The following is a 21761-nucleotide window of genomic DNA, read 5'->3' as shown; positions in this document are numbered from 1 at the left end:
GGGATGGTCAATTCAGTGTCAAAGAATTATGCCCAGAAAAATAATGATATAAGGTCAAATAATATTAATGGGGAGAAGGCAGGCCAGAGTCTTGCCATTTTCTTTGAATTAATAACCTGACAAAGGGAGATATGGGAAGGGGAAAGAGAACAAGGAAACATTCAGAGCTATTTAATTTTATGGTGTGTGTGTGTATAATCTTTCATTTGAACCCAGAGTACGCCCATTCACCTAGACTAGCTAGCCAGTTTGCTATCAGCGTTCTGCATCTCTGCCTCCGAAGTGTTGGTATTACTCTTAGGAGATAAATGCCTTCTTAGCATTTATATGGGTGTTAGATATTAAAATTCCAGTTGTCATCCTGTCAGTCTCAGGCTATCTTAAATAATCACGAATGAATATCTATACTCACAGGAAAAGGGGCAAAACCACTATTAGACTTAAACATTTCAATTCTTATTTGATTTGTAAAATCAGGGAACAAAAATGATTGATTTGTCCTCTATATAACAGTATGAAAAACATATATCTAACAATAAATATTTTTAAAATAATACAATTTCAGTGACCTCACATGTGTGTCATCAATATATATCACTAAGAACAGCAAACTTAGTCATCAATCTATTTTATCTTATTTTACAAGGATTTCATGTACTTTTGCCACTTTCTAAAATTTGTGTGTGTGTGTGTGTGTGTGTGTGTGTGTGTGTAACCAGTCTGAAGAGAAAAATGTGTTTTTCTCTCTTTTAGGATACTGTTATTGTGCTCTGTGGAAAATGTGTTGACTCACAGAGCATTAGCACTTGACTCTTTTAATAAAGGGCTGTTTGCCCTCTGTGGTAATGCATGCTTTAAGTTTGCCCTTTGCACACAGATGAGTCACAAAGTTCTCAAAGGAAAGAGCCGTGTTTATTCAGCAAACCTAAAGGTTATCGGTATCATTAAAGAAAACATGAGATAAGGAACATTTTGATCTATTACATCCAGTCTCTCTGTACAATGATAGGAATTATCAAGCTGTAAAATTAAATGGAGAAAGGGAAATACAAAAAGAGGAGAGCTCTGAAGCTCCTCTACTAAGAACACGTTCTTTGAAATAAAAACGGCTATTGTTCTTCCTTAAAGGAATGATTTTATCATTTATAAATAAAATAAATCTCACAACATGGATACCAATCACTGGTAAACTACCAAAAATATGTTTCTCCCTGATTATGAGATGAAACACAAATACATATCATGGTTTCCTTGATTTCTTCTATATATCTTTCTTATCTCAATATTTATACTGAATACAAAAATAAATTGTAAAGGATACAATTGTATGTGTATCTATCATATAGAATGTTCATCCTCACAGATGTAAATTATTAAGTGCTACATACAATTCACAACTAAAAAGACACATCCTTCATATAAACACATTTATGCTTGAGGTTGAATTATTCCAGTTAGTTACAACCCAGTGAAGGATAATTTCAAAACTGCATTTTCTCTGCCCCAAATACTTTGTGTCTTCTACTGCCTGAGTCAAGCTACACAAAATCAAGGGTTCTGTATAATTAAATATGTGGAAATGCATAGAGAAGACACAGATTTCATTATCATATAAATTATCTTTTGTGCAACAAAAGAGAAAGTAAAACTGTGGAACCGATGACTGTAGATAAAAGATTCTGTGCATTCATGCTTTATTTTAAATCATCTTTAATCCTATCAGCTCTTAGTTCATACTTAAGCAGTCATGTTTGGCAAAGGGGATAGATCCTGAAAACATAAGAAAATGGGGAAGGATTAAAGAGGGGATGAGAAAGGGAAATGGTGGTAAAAGAGGAGAAAAAGGAAATTGTACATATTGAAAACATATAGGAACAAAACATTTTTCTCTGTTTTGACTAACAAAATCTTACAAGTAGCTAGCTATTTCCCAATCTACGTATATGTGAAATTCTTACAACATTGCAAGACAATAAATATATGTGCCTGTCTCTTAGATGATATCTATCAGTCTCTTTCCTTAAGAATAGTTCACTAAAGTATTGAAAAAAACAGGGATAGGAATTTTATACAAGTGTTTCTAAGAAACAGAGACATGGTTATCCCGTCTGTTATAAAAAGCCATAGAACCCCACATACAGTTTACACTCTTGCTCTAGGTGTTGATGTTTGTATAACTATAGAGAAAACATCAGCCGGTGTGAAGGCTCAGGGAAATCTAGTCTCCATCATCCTTTTCACTGAAAATGGGATGAAACCTGAAAGTGGTATGCCAATTAATATGTCTTTTTCTTTCATTTAACAAGGGATATAATTCTTCAAACGTTAAAAGGCAGAGGGAATTTGTTTGTTTGTTTCTTTATTTTCTTTCCTTTCATTTTTTTTGTTTTTTTTCTGACATCTCACAGAGTTTTGGTTTCTGTGCAGGTTAATTCAATGGTCTGTTGACAATAACATAAGAGATTTAAGTGTTTACTTTCTTCCAATATGCTGCATGTGACTTTCAATCATGGCTACCTTAATGATCCTCAGAGGGCCCTGAAATGGTCCTCAAATTCTGGCTGTTACATAGAGGCATAAAAGTAGTCTAACAAATAAAGCAGTGCTTTGCAGTACTTTTATTTTATGTTAAAAAATAGAAGTCTAATAGTCTTTTGCCAGTCTTCTCATGAGAAGTCTGAGAAATGGATAAAGAAGACAGCTTCATTCCTTACAGACAGAGAGCTACTCTACAAGAAAAATAGGGTTCAGGGATTTGGAGAAAGGGCATAGTATAAAGGATATTTGCTCTTGCAGCGGACTAGAACTCAGTTCCCAGCACCTACCCCAAATGACTCACTGCCACCAGGGGATCCCACTTCCTCTTCTGCCCTGCAGGGGCATCTGCACTCATGTGTGTGCACACCACAATGCCCCTGCCACAGATACACATATACATTAATAAAAAATAAAATACTAAATGAATATTTTTTAAAAACAGGGGTCAGCTGGTGTAGAAAACATAATAAGTGTTGAAGATCACATTGGAAAAAGTGTCTGTGAATAATTGATTCCTTACTAAAGACAAGAGTTTCTTTCATGTGTACTTTGGGGAGCTCTGAATGGTTACTAAGGTACTGTCCCACTAATAAGATTTGGTTACTGATTTAAGAAGATAATTGGACTGTTAATCTTGCCCACATTTTCAGATAATTAACTTAATAGAAGTGAACTGTGGGATGATTATAACAAAGTTTCTTGGTCATTTAAATAATGAGAAAACCACCTGCATGGAAAGGAATAATTCCTGCTGAACTATGAACCCGCATACTAAGACAAGCATTGAGAAGAGACATCATGTCCTGTGAGATGATGAACTATTGTGGTCTTCCAGGGACTTCCTGCATTAGTATATTATGATGGAAGGAAAAGATAACTTTTTCCCTAGGTTCCAGCAAGACTAGTAGATAAGGAAATCATTCAGGGCTAACAAAGTCCTTCTTGGGAGAGGCTCATTAACTTGGAGATACCAAGGTTGCATATGTGCAAGGCCTTTGCTTTAGCATCAGCAGCACCAAGGCCTTTGTGTTGGTATCAGCAGCACCATGTCAGGGCTGACTCTCCCTGTTCTACCTTAAGGAGTCAACTTCAACCTAAGAGTTGTCAGCACAAAATGAAGATCAGAGCTTGAGTTTCCCTTCCTGTATGGTTGTAAGCTTAAGAGGAAACATGAAATTAACAGAAAGGGGAGAAAGAAAACAAAACAAAATCTCTCAAGTGCCTCTATTGTTTCCAAACAAACTCTTCTTTTAACATTTTTTACAATGTACAAGAAAATACTATTTAAAATGCAAAATACAGAGCAAGAGTTAAAATAAAGGGGAAGAATATTCTGTAAGGCCACAAAGTTGAAATTTTCTATTGTGATGACCATGTGTAAAAAATGTCTTAAAAGAATAAATATCATGAGTGTCCAGTAATTCTAGGTATATTTCTTTTCTTTCTATCCTCCAAATCAAGACATGTTTTAAGAATTTAGGTTAAACAAAAGAAAAAAGAAAACTAAATACAAATTTTCACAGAGGCTTCCAATCAGGTCTTCTCAAATTTGTACAGTTTATTTGAAACGAGTACAAAATGATGTCAGATTTCTCTTGACCTACAAATCCACCAGACAGATTGCAAACTCAAACACTTCATTCCTTCAAACAGTAAAATGACAGAACACTGTGTGACACTGTTTAATTTGACTCAGGGGACTAGGAAATAGCACTGTTTTCCTGTGTGCCATACTGAACACTGATTCCAATGTTGGATTTACTTTAGCGTTTCTAGTCTTGTAAAAAGATTGAAGTTTTTCAATTTGGAAGGTTTTCCTTCCATTGTAAACTAAGGATAATACTTCACAATGTCTATTATGTTCACTATTTTTATTTTAGAAAAGAAACATTGTAAAAGGTGTTGCAGAGCAGGGGTTACAATGCTTTACACTGGGGTAATGAAGATTGAGGACATGCTAACTAACTAGCAAATTTCACAGATTATTTTGCCTGAACTGAGAATAAACTTGAAGATGCTTGATTTTTTTTTTTTACTCTATGTCATTTTTTTGCTTTGCAGAAATGGCAGCGTTATAGTCCTTTTTGACCTTTTTTTTGCTCAGTGGGTGTCAAATGAAAATGTAAAAGAAGAACTGATTCAAGGCATTGAAGCAAACATATCCAGCCAACTGGTCATTCTCCATATTGATTTGAACAGCATTGATATCACAGGTATCTCTGAACATTATTTGATTTCTTTGAATCATTAAGCTATGAAATTAAGATTCTAGCAATATAGGAAAGAAGCAGGAGAATCGTCCTTGGCTTTAGGAGCATATCGGATTGCCTGAGGTAACACGTTTACATGAGAAAAGTGAAATATTTGAAGGGAAGTATCGGTGAAAGGGGGTTTGGAAACCATCAAATATAAAAAAGATCCTGAAAATGTCAGTGGGCATAGATGTTTGTGAGTCTTGTCACATCCTATCTATTGGTCAAGTGCGTTCTGACTTTTCTGGAATCACTCATTATAAAGTCAAATTAGAGAATTCATGATTGAGTCACAGACCTTATAAGATTACAGTCAAGTGGCAAGGACAAATGTCTAATTAGAAATTGAAAAGAAGACAAAAGATGGATTAATAAATCTAATCTAATCCAGTTCCCTATTGAAAAAGTTAACTTTCCTTTTAAAGTGATAGGACATTTTTATCCTAAAAATACACAAAAGGAGAAAAACATGGAAGTCAAAACTAACACTAGAGACCAGGGAGATGGCTCAGCAGGTAGCCATGCAAACCTGACAGTTTGAGTTAAATCACCTGAACCAAACATTGAAAGAGAAAACTGACTACAAAACTTTGTTTTCTAACTTCCTTAAGCATGCCCACTTCCTCATACATCATGCCCACAAACACACATGTACACATGATCACACAAAGTAATAAATACATTTTAAAGTAATACCCAGATAATATGTCTACCAAATCTCTCGGATGTGGATGCAAAGTTTCCCCTTAAAAGGTTCCTATTAAAGAAATGGTTTTCCATTCATACAATGCTTTGGAGGTACTTGGATCCGAAAAATGCTAAATTCACTAATGGATAAACTCATTAATGAGCTCCTTGTTAAGTGGGCTATTAGGAGGGCATGGTTGGAGAAAGTAGGTCACTGTATGTGGCTTTGTAGTATATATATAATATATATATATATATATATATATATATACATATCTTATAGATATACATATATACATATACACACATATAATATATACATACATGTATATCCTACATACATGTATGTATATAAGTATGTATTTTTAATGTCACAGTTATTATCAGTTGACAGCTTAAGATATCTGAGTAGCGGAAGCCACCTCAGTTGAGGAATTGCCTCCCTTGTATCAGCCTGTGGTCATGTACGCTGATCATTTTCTTGCTATTTAAGGAAGGAGAGTATAGCCTGAGGCGGATGATGCCAACCCAGAGGAGATGGGCCTGGGTGGTATAAGGAATGAAGCTAGGCAAAGCATGAGAGGGAGGCAGTAAGCAGCCTTTTCCTGTCGCCTCCGTTTTAGTCCTTTGCCTCATTTCTTGTCCTGGATTCCATAGATAATGACTAGGAACCTGAAGGTTAAAGTTGTCCAAGTTGCTTTAGGTCATGTTGTTTATCACAACAACAGGAAAGCAAAGGAGAGCAACTAATGACTAATAAGATGAATCTCTTTGTTAGGGATTGTGTCAGGTTGTCTACCAACACCATTTTTGCATTCCAGGGTCCAATTTAAGAGACTACCCTGTATGTGGAAAGCTATTACTTTAATACTAGTGTCATGATATCCTTGACAAAATATATCCTTGCTTTTTCACTTCCTACCCCCATACCTCAGCATGTATTCATTCAGCATTGCTGTATGTGAGCAGATATGTTAAAGCATTTCCCTCCATCATGGTGGCCTAACCTCAGCACTTACCCAGAAACAACTGAGCCAGTCACCGTGGCCTGAAACCTTTGAAGCCTGGGAGTAGATAAATCTCTCCTCCATTGCTATCTTGTCACATGAACAATTAGAATAAATACATATACTGAGGTTATTCTATTTTTTTAATTCTCATCCCCTTCCTTCAGTTCAATTCAAAAACATATTTACAGTAGTTTAGTTTAGTTATAGACAGTAGTAATTTTCTCTGCTTTTTTATGTTCACAATGCCTTATCTCTAAATGATGAAGCTTAATATATTTCAGAATTCAGACTGTTGGTAATGGAGGGGCACTTACTTACAAAATAATATCAAGAGTTAAGTATGCACACCAAAAGTAGTAGAGACAAACTGAGTGACCACTATCAGTTCTCATACTCTGGGAAAGAACAAAGTCAGTTAATGCAGAGTTGCTTTTCCATTAACTCCACATAAGCTTGCAGAGGCTTGTGTCCCACACTATGCTTAAACTTGTAATCATAGATTCACTCCTCTGACACATTCGTAGAGTATAATTTTCTTCACAGTTAGTTCAGGGGGCACAATTTCCAGTCACGCTCCTATAATCCTTAATAAACCTCTCTAATTAATCCTGAATTGTTTGCTAAGAAGTTAGCTCAGTTTCTATGTGTGTCCCAGTTAAAACCATGCTTCCTGAAATGCACCCTATGGAGCAGACATGGCATATCTTGTATTTGTTATTAAGTTAATCTGAAGATTACCATTAGTCATCATTAACTATACCAGATATATTACCCATCAAAACACTTTGTAACCAAATCTAACAAATTGTTGTGCAATCTTTTTATCATTCCCATTTTGCAAATTAAAAGACTAAACTGCAGAGGACTTTGGTAAATTGCCAGCGATATACTACTTACAACTGCTGAAGGACTCTGATCTAGGCATTTTGAGAATAATGCCTTTCTTATTAGTCATCAACTAGGGTTTGCTTATAATGGTTCTATCACTGGAAGATAATACTTGATTTTTTCAAGTCATTTTCTTCTAAGAAAGTTTTTTCTCTTTACTTTAATGTGTGTTCTCGTTGATAGTCTCCTTGATGAACTATTTAACAGATATCCTAAAATTAATCTTTATGATTCCATATATTTGCATGACCTAGAGGATGAAATTTATTGGTTAAAAAAAATTACATACTGATTAAAGAAAATCATATCCTCTTGAGTTGACTTTAGTCTGTCTGTTTTGTTTTGTTTTGTCTTTTGTCTTGTTTTTCTGGCAGATGGCCACAGTTTCTTCACAGTGTCTGAATGCAAAGTATTTATTTATAGCGACTTCTGATGCATTGTTTCCTAACTCTCAGAATGATTGAGAGCTTTCTCAGAAAGAAAAAAAGATCTTTGCAAATACTGTGTCCCAGTTACTTTTCTGTAGCTGTGACAAAATTCTGATCAAAGCCCACTTGAGGAGGAAAAGGTTGATTTCAGTGCACAGCTTATCCATCATAAAGAGAACACAGGGCAGGAGAACACAGCAGGAGCCTGGAGGTGGGAACTGAAACAGAGCCCATGGAGGAATGCTGATTAAGGTCTTCTCCCTATGGATTGCTCAGCTACTTTTTATTTATTAAGAGATGTTAGCCGGGCGGCGGTGGTGGCATACACCTTTAATCCCAGCAACTCCGGAGGCAGAGCCAGACAGATCTCTGTGAGTTTGAGGCCAGCCTGGGCTACAGAGTGAGTTCCAGGAAAGGGGCAAAGCTACACAGAGAAACCCTGTCTCGAAAAATAAAAAAGAAAGGAAGAAAGAAAGAAAGAAAGAAAGGAAGGAAGAAAGAAAGAAAGAAAGAAAGAAAGAAAGAAAGAAAGAAAGAAAGAAAGGTTTTATTCATTTTACATACCAACTGCAATCTCCCTCTCTCCCCTCCTCCCGCCCCTTGCCCTCCCTAACCCACTTCCCATTTCCCTTCTTTGCAAAGGTAAGGCCTCCCATGGGGAGTCAGCAAAGCCTGTTACATTCAGCTGAGGCAGGTCCAAGCCCCTCCTCCTGCATCAAGGCTGTGTATGGTGTCCCACCATACATAGATAATGAGCTCCAAAATGCCAGCTCAGGTACCAGGGATGGATTCTGATCCTACAGGCAGGGGCCCGTTAAGCATATCAAGCTAAACAACTGTCTCACTCATGCAGAGGGCCTAGTCCAGTCCCATGGAAGTTCCACAGCTGCTGGTCAAAAGTTCATGAGTTCCCACTAGCTTGGTTCAGTTGTCTCTGTAGATTTCCCCATCATGATCTTGATGCCCCTTGCTCATAGAATCCCTCTTCTCTTCAAGTGGACTCCTGGAGCTTGGCCTGATGCTTGGCTGTAGATCTCTGCATCTGCTTCCATAAGTAAATGGATCTGGGCTCTATGGTGACAGTTAGGGTATTCACCAATCTGATTACTGGGGTAGGCCAGCTCAGGCACCCTCTCCACTATTGCTAGTAGTCTAAGCTGGGGTCATCCATGTGGATTCCTAGGAACTTCCATAGCACCAGGTTTCTCCCTATTCCTGTGATGTCTCCCTCTATTAAGGTATCTCTTTCATTGCTCTCCCACTCCATCCCTGTTCCAGCTTGACCATCTCATTCCCTTATGTTCTCATCCACCATCCCCTATCCTCCATTGCCCACTCTTCATCCCCATTTTGTTCATGTAGATCTATCTCATGTATTTCCCCTTCCCAGGGTGATGCATGCATCTCTCTTTGGGTCCTCTTTGTTAGATAGCTTCTCTGGAGCTGTGGGTTGTAGTCTGGTTATTCTTTGCTTTATTTACATCTAGTGTCCACTTATGAGTGAGTACATAAAATGTTTGTCTTTCTTAGTCTAAGTTACCTCACTCAAGATGATATTTTCTAATTGCATCCATTTGCCTGCAAACCTCATGATGTCATTGTTTTGTTTGTTTGTTTGTTGTTTTTTGTTTTGTTTTTTTTGTTGTTGTCGTTGTTTACTGCTGAGTAGTACTCCATTGTGTATATGTACTACATTTGCTTCAGTTGAGGGGCATCTATATTGCTTTCAGGTTCTGGCTATTATGAATAATGCTGCTATGTACATAGTTAAGCAAGTATTCTTGTGGTGGTATGATTGAGCATTCCTTGTGCATATGCCCAAGAAGCATCCATAACCCCAAATTAAAACAAAAATCAGACTTTAGTCTGTCTTACACATACCATAAACCTCATTGTTACAGTGACTTAAGAATATTCTCAAATCAAAATTATGCTATATTTTATTTTGAGAAGTCTTAAAATACATCTATAAATGTAACTCCAAGCTTAATTTTAGATATTTATGTTAATATTTGCATTTTGCATTTTTTTCAAATATATTTTATTTTAAGTTGGTTATTATTAGTCCTAGGAAAGGCAAGGTCTCATAGATAATGTTATATTAGTTGAATATTTTTCTTTTCTTTTTTTTTTTAAAGATTTATTTATTTATTATGAATACAGTGTCCTGTCTGTACATATCCCTGTGGGCCAGAAGAGGGCACCAGACTTCATTACAGATGGTTAGGAGTCACCATGTGGTTGCTGGGAATTGAACTCAGGACCTTTGGAAGAACAAGCAGTGCTCTTAACCTCTGAGCCATAGCATAAGTGATTAGGTACTTTCCTTGAATTAATACAAAACAAAGCAAACTTACCTTAGGCAATACAAACTGGTTATGCAGTTACTAAAACGTATCTAAAGTATCATAGCCACATAACAAAGAGCATTACAACAAGTAAATTGGAAATCAAAAGATCAGATGCCCTTTGAAGAAGTATTCAAACTGTATTCAATGTTTTTTATAATGCAGTTATATTACAAAGTCAAGTATAAAATCGTCTTTACTTTCTTCTAGCATCTTTGGGTAACTTCTCAACACCATTCCCTGTTACAACTTCAGGTCAGTATGTGTATTTATAACATGTGAGGGGGAGGGGTGGTAGGGGGGTGTGTCTGTGGGGGTGTGTCTGTGTATTTGTCAGGGAGGGGTGTGGGGGGGGTGTCTGTGTGTGTGTGTGTGTGTGTGTGTGTGTGTGTGTGTGTGTGTCTTTGTGTTTACATATGAGTCCACAGTGATGGTTGTGAACATGTATGGACCTGAGGTTGAAGAATGCTGTCTTCCATCAGTGCTTCAAACCTTGTATTTCAAAACAAGAATACTGACCAGACAGCTGGGACAGCAAGCTCTGGGGATCCACCTGTCCTTCACCACACCTGATCTCTGGGATTCCAGATGTAAACAACCAGACCTGAGGTTTCTAGAAGAGTCCTGGGAATTTGAACTCAGTTCCTTGTGCTCACATGACAGGCATTTTTCTGATGAAGCCACGTTGCCTACCCACGACTCAGTGTTCTTTAACCATTCACAACGTTAGAAAAGAATACGTTTTTATTTCTGCACCTTTATATGGTCTTTTGCCTTCATTTTAAATTATGAAAGTTATAGTGTAGTTAAGAGTAACATAGCTGAGAATATTAATGCCAACTTTCATATGCCAAGTACAGACATTTCTGATTTCAATACTCCTGTTTTATTTTAAACTTTACAGGATGTGTATATGATTCCACATCTGACCCATGTCATGAGGCCCTGGAGATAAAACCACGAAAATAATAATTTGAAAAAGATATATTCCACTTTTTTGGAAAAAGAAAACCAATCCATAGTGCTAACTGATTCCCTTCAGCATCTGTCAGTGTCTCTTTCATTTAAACTTAAATCCCTGCTCATAATATTTAGAACTTCTTCATGTCTAAGCAAGGTAGCATCACTATTAGAAGAATTCTTTTTGAAAAATTACCAAACTTTTTTTTACAATGAACACTAGTTATCTTAAAATGTAAATGTAATCTCTAATGAGAAAAGTATTAAATTTTAATTTATTAATAAAAATATTAAATTAAAAAAGCAACCAGAAAATCTGAAAATTCGTTGTGGTTCTACTAACTACCAAATCTACAACCACTTTGTTTTATAAACCCTTTGAAATCAGCATTCTGAAAATTATATGATTACTAATCTTCCCCTGAATATTGCAAAAGTTATCCTAAATGTCAATCTTATCTACATATCATTAAGAAATGGTAATTGTCATAAGCTCATAATGATAACACTTTTAGTGTTATCCATAATCATGACATTTCCACAATATTTGAGACAAGTATTATACAGTACATACTTAAACCAGTAATTACATCATTTAATTTTCTGGAACAGCCATTATGGAAGTAACATTTTTCACACTGAAAAAGACATAAAAGAATAAATAGGAAAACGAAGAGATAGCTAGGTGGTTTGAAGTGCCTACTGCTCTGGCAGAAGACTGGAGTTGGGTTCCAGCATATACATTATAGTTAATAACTATTCATAACTGCACGTCAAGGGACTCCAATGCCTTCTAGCTTCCCTTTGCACTGTATACACATACATACACACACACACACACACACACACACACACACACACACACACACACATACACACACACACACGATGCACAAATATACATGTAGGCAAGATACCTATACACATAAAATAAAAACAAGTACATCTTTTTTCTTTTTGATAAAGAACAAATAACATGCCCAGGGTCTCAAAGGCTGTGCCAGTCTCGGAAAACAAAAAGTTCTCTCTTGAGTTCCCATCTTCTGGTTTAAGCACACCCTCACTTGTATCAAGCATAGAACCTTGTACCTCATAGGCATACGAATTAGTGACTCCTAGTGTTTGCTTATTGGCCGTTGAATAACATCCTCTATTTAGAAAAGAAGAGTAGGTAAAAGTCTAAAACCTACCTTTTAATATTGTGAAAATCAACAAAAAATAAGTACATGAACTGATAAATTTGTCCCATTACTTCGTTAATCTAGTTTAAACAACTCACTCTGTAGATACACATCAAAACCATCACATTGAATCCCATAAATATGCAAAATTTTCTTAAACTAAAATAATTGCAAAACATTAAACTAAAGCATAAAAGGCTTATCCTTAGATTCAGATACATAAATAAGTATTAAATCTTAATAAGCTGAAACTTTCTTAGATGAAATATAAAAATAAATTATTTATTTATGAGAAAGTCTGTGTATAACCAGTCTAAAATACATAATCATAATTTTAATCTCACTTATCTTTGCAGATAAGCTGACAACCAGCAGTTCTATGACAACTTCAGGTCAGCTTTAATAATATTATTATTTATTTTATTTATGATTTGATTGTGGGAATGTGTGTGCATGTGTGCATACATGTTTATGTTTATATGTGTTTACATGTGTATGCATGTGTACAAGTGTGTATACATGTTTATGTTCACATGTGTGTGTATGTGTGTATGTTTGTGTGTGTACCTGTTATGGTGCACTTATAGAAGTCTAGAAACAAACATGCTAAAAACTGAAGAACAAAATGAACAAACAAAAAATATCAAAAAGAGAAATAATTTTATTATTATTATTATTATTATTATTATTATTATTATTGCTTTTATTTTGACTTTTCAAGACAGGGTTTCTCCATGTAGCCCTGCCTGTTCTGGAACTCATTTTGTAGATCAGGCTGACTTTGAACTCAGAGATTCAGCTTTCCATGCCTCCTGAATGCTGGAATTAAAGGCATGTGCCAGCACTTTGCTAAAATCAATTGTCAAATCAGTTTTACATTTTTCAAGTGTCCTGGGTTCTCACAGCAACAATTCCTGCATTGACTTCAGGTGGGCTCAGTACTTAACAGCACAATGAAGGTCATATCACATTGTACCCTATAAATGTGCACAATTATTCATCAACTATTTAATAGCTGTAAGACAAATTTTATGAATCATAAAATGTTTATCTTTAGATCTAGATACATAGGTCATATCTGAGTTAATATACACTCATAATTCACAATAAGCAAAAATTATATGAAATATTATATTTTAGATGCATTTATTTATTATATTCTATGAAGGAATATTTTGTCTGCTTATCTATAGGCATGTTGAATACATGCCTAGTACCCATAAAGGTCAGAAGAAAGTACTATATCCATGGGAAATGGAGTCATAGATGGATGAGAACCACTGTATGGTTGCTGAGAAGGGAACCTACGTTTTCTGCTATGGCAACCAGTCCTCTTAGCCGCTCAGGCATCTCTCCAGTCCCATTGGATGAAACATTAAACAGTTATTATTATAATATCACTTACCTTTGCAGTTCTCTGGCAACTTCAGCTCAATCTTAATCGCATATCTACAATAGGTGCTACAAAAGCAACATCCGCAAAACCCAAGTGACATATGAAAAGCTACCCATGCCGTAACTATGGTTTACAATCAATTTAAATCATAAGCCCAAGTAGCAAATCAAGTCTGCTTTCTTGTAGCGTCTTTGGGAAACTTCTCCACAGTGACTGCTGTAACATCTTCAGGTTGGTTCTTCGAGTGTCATATTGATTGCCACACATGCGCACAACCATTTGTCAATTAATAGTAGCTGTAAAAATTAAAATAGAACATAAATGTATATCTCTATATCTGCATGAAATTATATGTAATAAATTATCATGTACTAATAATTTACAATAAGCCAAAATGCCAAGGTAAAATATTGTACCGTGGAAATAAATAATGAATAGCTAAGATCCACTTAAAATATATAAATTATTTTCACTGTACCTATTTTTGGCAGATAAACTAATAGTCAGCACTTCTACGGTGACTTCAAGTGAGTCTCAATAGTATTATTTTTATATTTATGTTTTCACTAATACTTGGAAATCATCTGATGCTTCAGCAGTTTAATAATACTCTAAAGAAGAAACACTGGACTTAATAATTTGCAGTTGAAGCATAAAATTTCACAAACATGGTTGAATATTGGAGGCTAATAACGTTGGTTGTCTGACTTTATCTTGCACTCTGATTTTAAAACTATGGTTATCGCCACTTGCCAGGGATGTAACTGCTAGAACTGTAGTGTTTTTTCAAAGGATGCCAGTTCCATCATATATTGAGACTTTGTTCTTTTGACTATATTCTCTGCATACAATTTAGGGCTATTCATAAATCAGTCATAAAGTACTGTTGGATTCATTAAGTCATTTTTTTTTCAGTAAGAGTTTAGCATCAGATAGTTCCCAGGATGTTATTTTCTTATATTATTAATTTATTTATCCCATAAGTACAAGGGCATGTGTGTCATAGTGCGCACATAGAAGCCAGAGGACAACTTGCGAGAGTCAGTTCTCTTACTCTACGTGTGGGTCCGACCAGTGATCAAATTCAAATCATCAGGCTTTACAGCAAGGGTCTTTACTCTGAGCTATCTTGCCCTTCCCCAATCAGTCTTTGAAGTGTCAATTTCTCTAGAGTTCTAGTAATTTGCCCATTGTGCTTTTCTTGTTGTTGTTTATTTTTTGAGATTTTAATTTAATTGCAACATTTCTCCCTTCCTTTTCATCCCTCCAAATGCTCCCACCTACCCCCACCTACTCTCCTTCAAATTGATGGCTTATTTCTCATTAATTGTTATTGCTTGCATATGCACATGCGCACACACACACACACACACACACACACACACACACACACACACACGTGTGTGTGTGTGTATTCCAAAATATAACCTGTTGAGTACATATGATGTCACTGTATTTGTGTTTTCAGGGCTGACCATTTGACATTCAATGACCAATTGGTATGCTAGTCCCTGGGGAGGACCACCTCTTCCACTTCCAACTTTCCTCAGTTTCCCATAGTTCCTTTTGTTGGGTTGAGGCCTCATGGGATTTTCCTTGTCCAGTTTAGCATGCTCATTGATGTCATCCTGGTTCAGGTAGTCACTATCACAAGGGCGAGACTTGTTTTTTCTGGGCTTTACTTAATCTTCTTGATAAATGGCATAAGCGAGTCCCAACATTTAAATAAACTGTGGAATGTCAAAATCACAATCTCCAATTGTTCTCTCCCCATTGTCTAAAAATTCTCAGACCCACAGAAGATGCCCAAAACAGCAGGTAAAATCAAACTTCTATACAGGTGGTCAGGTCACAGACTTAACAGAGGTTCAAATTAAGAATTTAGCCATTTTTATGGTATAAAATGCTTTTGTTACATTCTAATTTGTAATTTTAATATTTAGTAAATATATAAAATACACAATGCTTTAATATAAATTAGGTTTTCTCTTGCACAACTTTACCCAGTTGTAATTTAATACAGGTTTTGTGAGCATATTTGAGGTCAGCTAAGAGGAGGTGGGATGTTAGTACAATGACTGTTTTAAATGCAGTTTTTACATGACATTTCTGATAATGATTGTCTTGATCAAGGGGTAACACTACTGTACATGGAAAAGCATTCATATTTGTTATGTCTTCTCTTATACATATGTGTATATTATTCTGATAAAATTTTACCTATTATAGTACTTTCTCAGTTCTTTTATCTCACTAATTTTATATCTCAGATTACAGACATACAGGAAAAGTATTTCTGGAACTATAAATAGTCCCTCTTAGTTAGAGTTGATAATTCTTATACAATGTTTGAAATGCAAATTAAAACATGATTCATTAATTAAAATGATTTATCACCACCAATAATAACATTTCCAGAGCCCATGGAAAGTTCATAATAGTGTGACCATACCCACAGTTATGTTTAGGCACAGCCATCGAGGAGCTCTACATATGGAAAATTGTCATGTAGCTCACATTCATTTTTGCAATATGAAAAAATACTAAAAGTTCCAAAAAACACATTTTTTACACATTCAACTTCAATTAATAATGATAATTTACTTTGAAAAAAAATCATTTATTAATTTAATTTTATTCATCTAAAACTGAACTGAAAAGGTAGCTAAAGTGTTTTAAGACATTCCTCTAGAAACTTCAAAATAAGCAACAAGCCTGTAAATTAGTGTCCTGTTTCCCTTTGTCAGTTTATAGACTCACTACATGATTCATCTAACTGAGATACTGAGGTCCATTTAGAGGCATAAAATATTATAAGAGAAATCCATGGGATGGCTCAGGGGTGGACAATAAACACTAGCAATATCACAACAAAAAGAAAGTCTTGAACGTTTTCTCCAGAACTGTGTTGAAGAAAACAGTCAAACAAAAGTGAAACCTAGGTGAGTGTATGCCCATTGCCTTCAGTACAAAGGAAAAGAGGGTAAAGAAAACAAAGCCGAATACCCCATCATTTGAGTTACTAGAATATGGTCAACATACACTTGGGCTTATCTTTCTTATTAAAAATAAGCAAGTGATAGTCAAAATAAAAATGAAGAAGTAATATAAACATTGAGGTGTATCTTGTACTGAACTTACCAAGCATGCACTAAGCTCTGGTTTATAATGCTTAGTATCACATAAAAAAGTTGTATAAAATTATTCATTCTTGGTAAGACATGGTCCAATTTCCTCATTGACTAACTCTACCAATTACGCCTTACGTACTTACAGAGCTATATATGATCTTTGAACTTTATACACATGACATAGAATATAAATATTCAAATACATTCCTGAGATGGTTCCTGGATGTTTCTTGTAATGACAAAGTAGACTAAAAATAAAAAGAGAAGAGATTCAGATACCATTTCAATGTGGACAGCCCCGCAACTCACACAGAGGTCACAACCAACTAGGTCACTTCGCCCTATTCCTAATGACACACATCAAAATAACAACAATTAAAATAGCTGAATCTGCATATTATTATAAAAGAGAGATACTTTTTTTCTAATACTAGATTTCAAATTGGTGGTACTCATTTATAACCAGTAACTTATACAACAACAAAACATTATTTTTGACTATTTCCTTTCACTGGATTGCCTTAATTAATTATAAGGAATTATTGAAAGATAACTAGGTAGTGAAATATCATATTCTCCTTTACATTAAGTTCATGTAGCACAATGAGTCCTGAATCATACCTCTCATTTATTCTTCTCATACAGCAAGGCACTATAGATTTATAGGGAGGAACAAGGCAATTAAACTTGAAAACCGCAGTTTCCAAGCAGTAATTTATTATGAATATGTCTTTCAGGGATGTTAAGTTTATTCCCATTTTTATATGCCTTGAAGATAGAGTTTGAGAAAAATCAACAAACACATGCATCATATACTTGGCATTAGTACTATAATAAATTCTGCCAAAGAGAATTTTTATACGATAACAGGTAAAAAGTCCATGTGGGTTATGTTCTTTTGTTCAGCTGCCTTTGTTGCCAATTATTGTAAAGTTTTACTAACCAATTTGGAGCACTAGAAGGGAGTGACAGGAGCTGAGGCCACATTACACAGATTGATTTCTTGGCTGCTGCAGTATACCTGGAGGGGCTTTTTGGGGACCTTGCTCATATGCTTGAAGGCTTCCTACACGGCAGTCCTTTGTTGCTGACAGTGCAGGCAATGATTTCAGAAACATGAAAGTTTCAAGTTTCAATAGTGTGGGTTTTCTCTGTTTCACACAAAATGCAATACCTTGCCACTAATCCACTATTTGGTCGAAGTTGGGATTGAAGAGGAGAGAAAAAAAAAAAAAGTAATGCACAGTTTTTGTGAAGGATATGATGGTGGACCAAAAGCATCTAGGAAGAATTGTGCCCTTGATTGAACTGCTCAAGACAGGGCCGTAGAGATTTTATCCATTAACGAGTATATTGTGGTCTTCATTGGAGGAAAGCCTGTTTTCCTACTTCTAAGCCTTCTTCACTCTTTCGTGACATGCCCCCAGTATCATTACAACTAGATAAATTAGACCTTTCTGTGGATCCTATGTCCATGTCCTTCTGCCACATCAGCGCATCTATTCCATACTTGTCTATTTCAGTTACTCCTGGGAATTCTTCAGAGTCTAATTTAAATATGAGTTCTCTTATGAAGATGGTTTCAACCTTAGCGTACTTCCCAGTGCTTTCAATTGCGGTCTTAATGCCTCATTAAAACTAATCAGCATGCAGCTTGGCAGGTGGAGTAGATACCTGCTGATTCCCCTGGGGGAGTTACTTTTCAAAACTGCATCATAACCTGGGTGTGGTTGTGTACACCTACAGTATCTACATTCTCAAAGTGGAAGCTGGACGATCAGAAAGTTGGTCATCTTCAGCTACATAGGGAGTTTGAGACCAGCCTCAGACTAACCTGTCTCCACCTTCCCCCCCTGAAAAAAAAAAAAAAAACTACAAAAATGATTAATGAACTATTTTCTTGCATCAAACTCTGTGAGAGTTTGCTGTGGCATAAACATTTTTCCCTCCTTTTATCTTTTCTCTCCACCCTGTAGATTGTCATGACATCAGTAGCCATAAAAACTGGTGGATTAGTGATCACTACAAGGGTTGTCTTAGTAGGAGTCCCTAGCGCTGTGATAAAACACCAATGCCAAAACAACTTGGAAAGGAAAGGGGTTATTTCAACTACCAGTTTTACATCGCAGTCTATCACCGAGGGAAGTCGGGGCCCAAATTCAAATGGAACAGAAACCTGGAGCTGATGCAGAAGCCATGGAGAAGTGTTGCTTACTGGCTTGCTCCCTGAGATTTGCTCAGTCCTCTTTTTTGTATAACCCCAAACCACCATCCACTCAGTGGGCTGGGCCCACTAATTAATAGAATGCACCACAGACTTGTTCACAGGCCAAACTGCAATGATGCCAGACTGAGTGAAGTTGACATAAAACCACTCAGCACAAGACTCAAAGGGTCGCAAGCACCCTCTCTTCTCTCTCTTGTCAGTGTGAGTTTGAAGGTTAACAGACAATAGAGAGGCTTGTAAGAGCGTTGGGAAGCAAAGATCCAAAAACAGCCCAAGCTGTTTATCTTCCCAAGTTTAGTCTTCCAAAAACTAAATACGTAGAGTCCTATGAGCCTCTGGCAAAATAACATAGATATGTAAGGCAATGCTTTTTTCCCACCTATTTTTGTTTGTTTGTTTGTTTGTGTTTTTTGAGACAGGATTTCTCTGTGTAGCTTTGCACCTTTTGTGGAATTCACTTTGGAGACCAGGCTGACCTTGAACTCACAGAAATCTGCCTGCCTCTGCCTCCCAAGTGCTGGGATTAAAGGCATGCGCCACCACCACCCGGCTCCCCACCTATTTATTTACCAAGAGTTTCTGACATGCTATCAAATATTGTGCCTTTTGTGAATTGGGACACAGTAATTAAATGATTGCTTAATAAATAGTTCTTATATTTCAAGTATAATGTGCATTTGTATTTGATAAATACATTTATTTCTATTTTTATTTTATTAAATGAGATTTTTCTGCCATTTAAAAGTAACTCCAATCTTTATGCTATTTTTAGATACTAACTTTTCCATTGGTCTCCCAATGGTTTATATTCATTTTAATCCGAACCAGTTTTTTAAAAGTCTAATTTCATTATTTATATGTTCATCAACCCTGACTATAAATGTCCTCAAACAAAATTTAGCCTGGTAGATACATGATACAAATATTTGATTATCCCTATTGATTTTATAGAAAGCATATGAAATTTCTGAATTCATTTTGCTTGTTATAGTTTTAATCCCCAGCAGATGGCAGTACAGTGTTTCTGTTCATGTTAAAAAAAATGCCAATGAACAGCCCTACTCATTAGGAGCAGCACTAATTAATACAACTCAGTGGGAGGAAAGGAAAGATGTGAAGTTGGTAAGGAGACATAGTGGGGGAGTTTGGAATGAGTTGGAGGGAAATTAGAGATACAAATGATCAAAATACACTGCACACATGTGTGATTTCAAAGAATAAATAAAAAATAGAAGTGTTTTTTAAAGTTAGACATAAAAACAAAACAAAAGTTATGGAGTTAAATTTTCAAAAACCCTTAAAGCATCATTGATATTCTAAACACAAACAAAAACTTTCAAATTTCCACATTGCCCTGAAAAACAAGATGCATATTATCTTGTAGGCAAATAAGAATATATTGTATTCTTAGAATTTCAAAGTTATTTTCCAGAAGTCTATGTGTCTTAGTATGTCTTTGTGGTGGTTTGAAACAAAAAGTGACCCCCAAAGGGAGTAGCAATATTAGGAGGTATGAACTACGCAGTAGGTGTAATATTGTTGGAGGAAGTATGTCACTGTGGAGGCAGACTTTATATATGCTCAAGATACTGTCCAGTGTTCAGTCTACTTCTTGTTGACTGCATATCAACATGTAGCAACTACCTTTCCAGCACCATATCTGCCTGCATGCCCCCATGTCCTGCCATGATGATAAGGGACTGAACTTATGAAACTGTAAGCTACTACTTCAATTAAATGTTTTCTGGAGTTGCCTTGGTCTCAGTGTCTATTCAGAGCAATAGAAACCCTACCTAAGACAGTCTCTCTATATAATATCCATGGAAGCAAGGCAGCTGAAGGATAAACAGGCTGAGAGCTACAAACTGAAAGCTCCTGGGCAGACAGACTATGATCTAGCACTATAGATGGATGTATTTGCATTGAAATCCCTAGGAATGTGACAAGATGCAATGAATTATGGAGCAGAAATAGCCAATGGGTATCTCCACTTTCATTACATAGTGCACTTGCAAGTAGACATTTTATCTTAACTCAAAGTGATTTCTTCGATGACATTTTCCTTTGCAGACTGTATAGGCTTTATTAACTCAATTGTGTTTACAAATAATAAAGTCATGAGTAAATGAATTATTAACTAGATGCTATAATAAACTTTACAACATAATGTCCCATCTAACACAATGTTGTTCAAGATATAAAATTAGGAACTTAGGCACTTTTCCGTTGCTGTGTTGACACCATGACTAAAGTAGTTTACAATGAAAGCATTCAATGGGGCTTATAGTATCAGAGGGTTGGAGTCCATGATAATCATGGTGGAGACCATGGCAGGCAGGCAGACATGGCACTGGGGTTGCAACTGAGAACTTATATCTTGATCCCTAAGTATGAGGCAGAGAGAGAGTCAGAGAGCACTAACTGGGAATGGCTTTTGAAATGCTAAAGCTAGCTTCCATGACACATCCTCTCCAACATGGTCACACCTCCTAATCCTTCCCAAGGAGTTCCACCCACTGAAGACCAAGTGTTCAAACACATGAACTTATGGTAGCCATTCTCATTCAGACCACCATAGGGATTAAGTGACTAAACTGTAAGTTTTCAAAAATAGAATGAACGGCATCAACATTCACATTTAACATCAGGGAAGAAGTATTTCTTTCTGTCAAAAATGCTTTTAATTTTTGTAAATGATTCATCAAATGAAATAAA

The 21761-nt window shown here is 36.0% G+C and overlaps 1 protein-coding gene across 2 annotated transcripts in view; it reads left to right on the top strand.

Moving 5' to 3' along the window:
• Positions 1–21761, top strand: part of Tmprss15 (transmembrane serine protease 15) — a 115044-nt gene that overhangs the window by 8070 nt on the left and 85213 nt on the right. The window contains exons 4-7 of one of the 2 annotated variants that reach the window (XM_036204172.1): positions 4600–4751; positions 10362–10406; positions 12649–12684; positions 13875–13919. In XM_036204172.1, coding sequence (XP_036060065.1) covers positions 4600–4751; positions 10362–10406; positions 12649–12684; positions 13875–13919 — 278 coding nt within the window. The remainder of the gene's footprint in view (positions 1–4599; positions 4752–10361; positions 10407–12648; positions 12685–13874; positions 13920–21761) is intronic. The other variant, XM_036204173.1, reaches the window with a different exon arrangement.

The sequence above is a fragment of the Onychomys torridus genome, chromosome 12 (genome assembly GCF_903995425.1).
Source record: "Onychomys torridus chromosome 12, mOncTor1.1, whole genome shotgun sequence".
In the NCBI taxonomy this organism is placed as follows: domain Eukaryota; kingdom Metazoa; phylum Chordata; class Mammalia; order Rodentia; family Cricetidae; genus Onychomys; species Onychomys torridus.
Note: the sequence above shows the minus strand (reverse complement) of the source record. Positions and strands in the feature narration are given on the sequence as shown.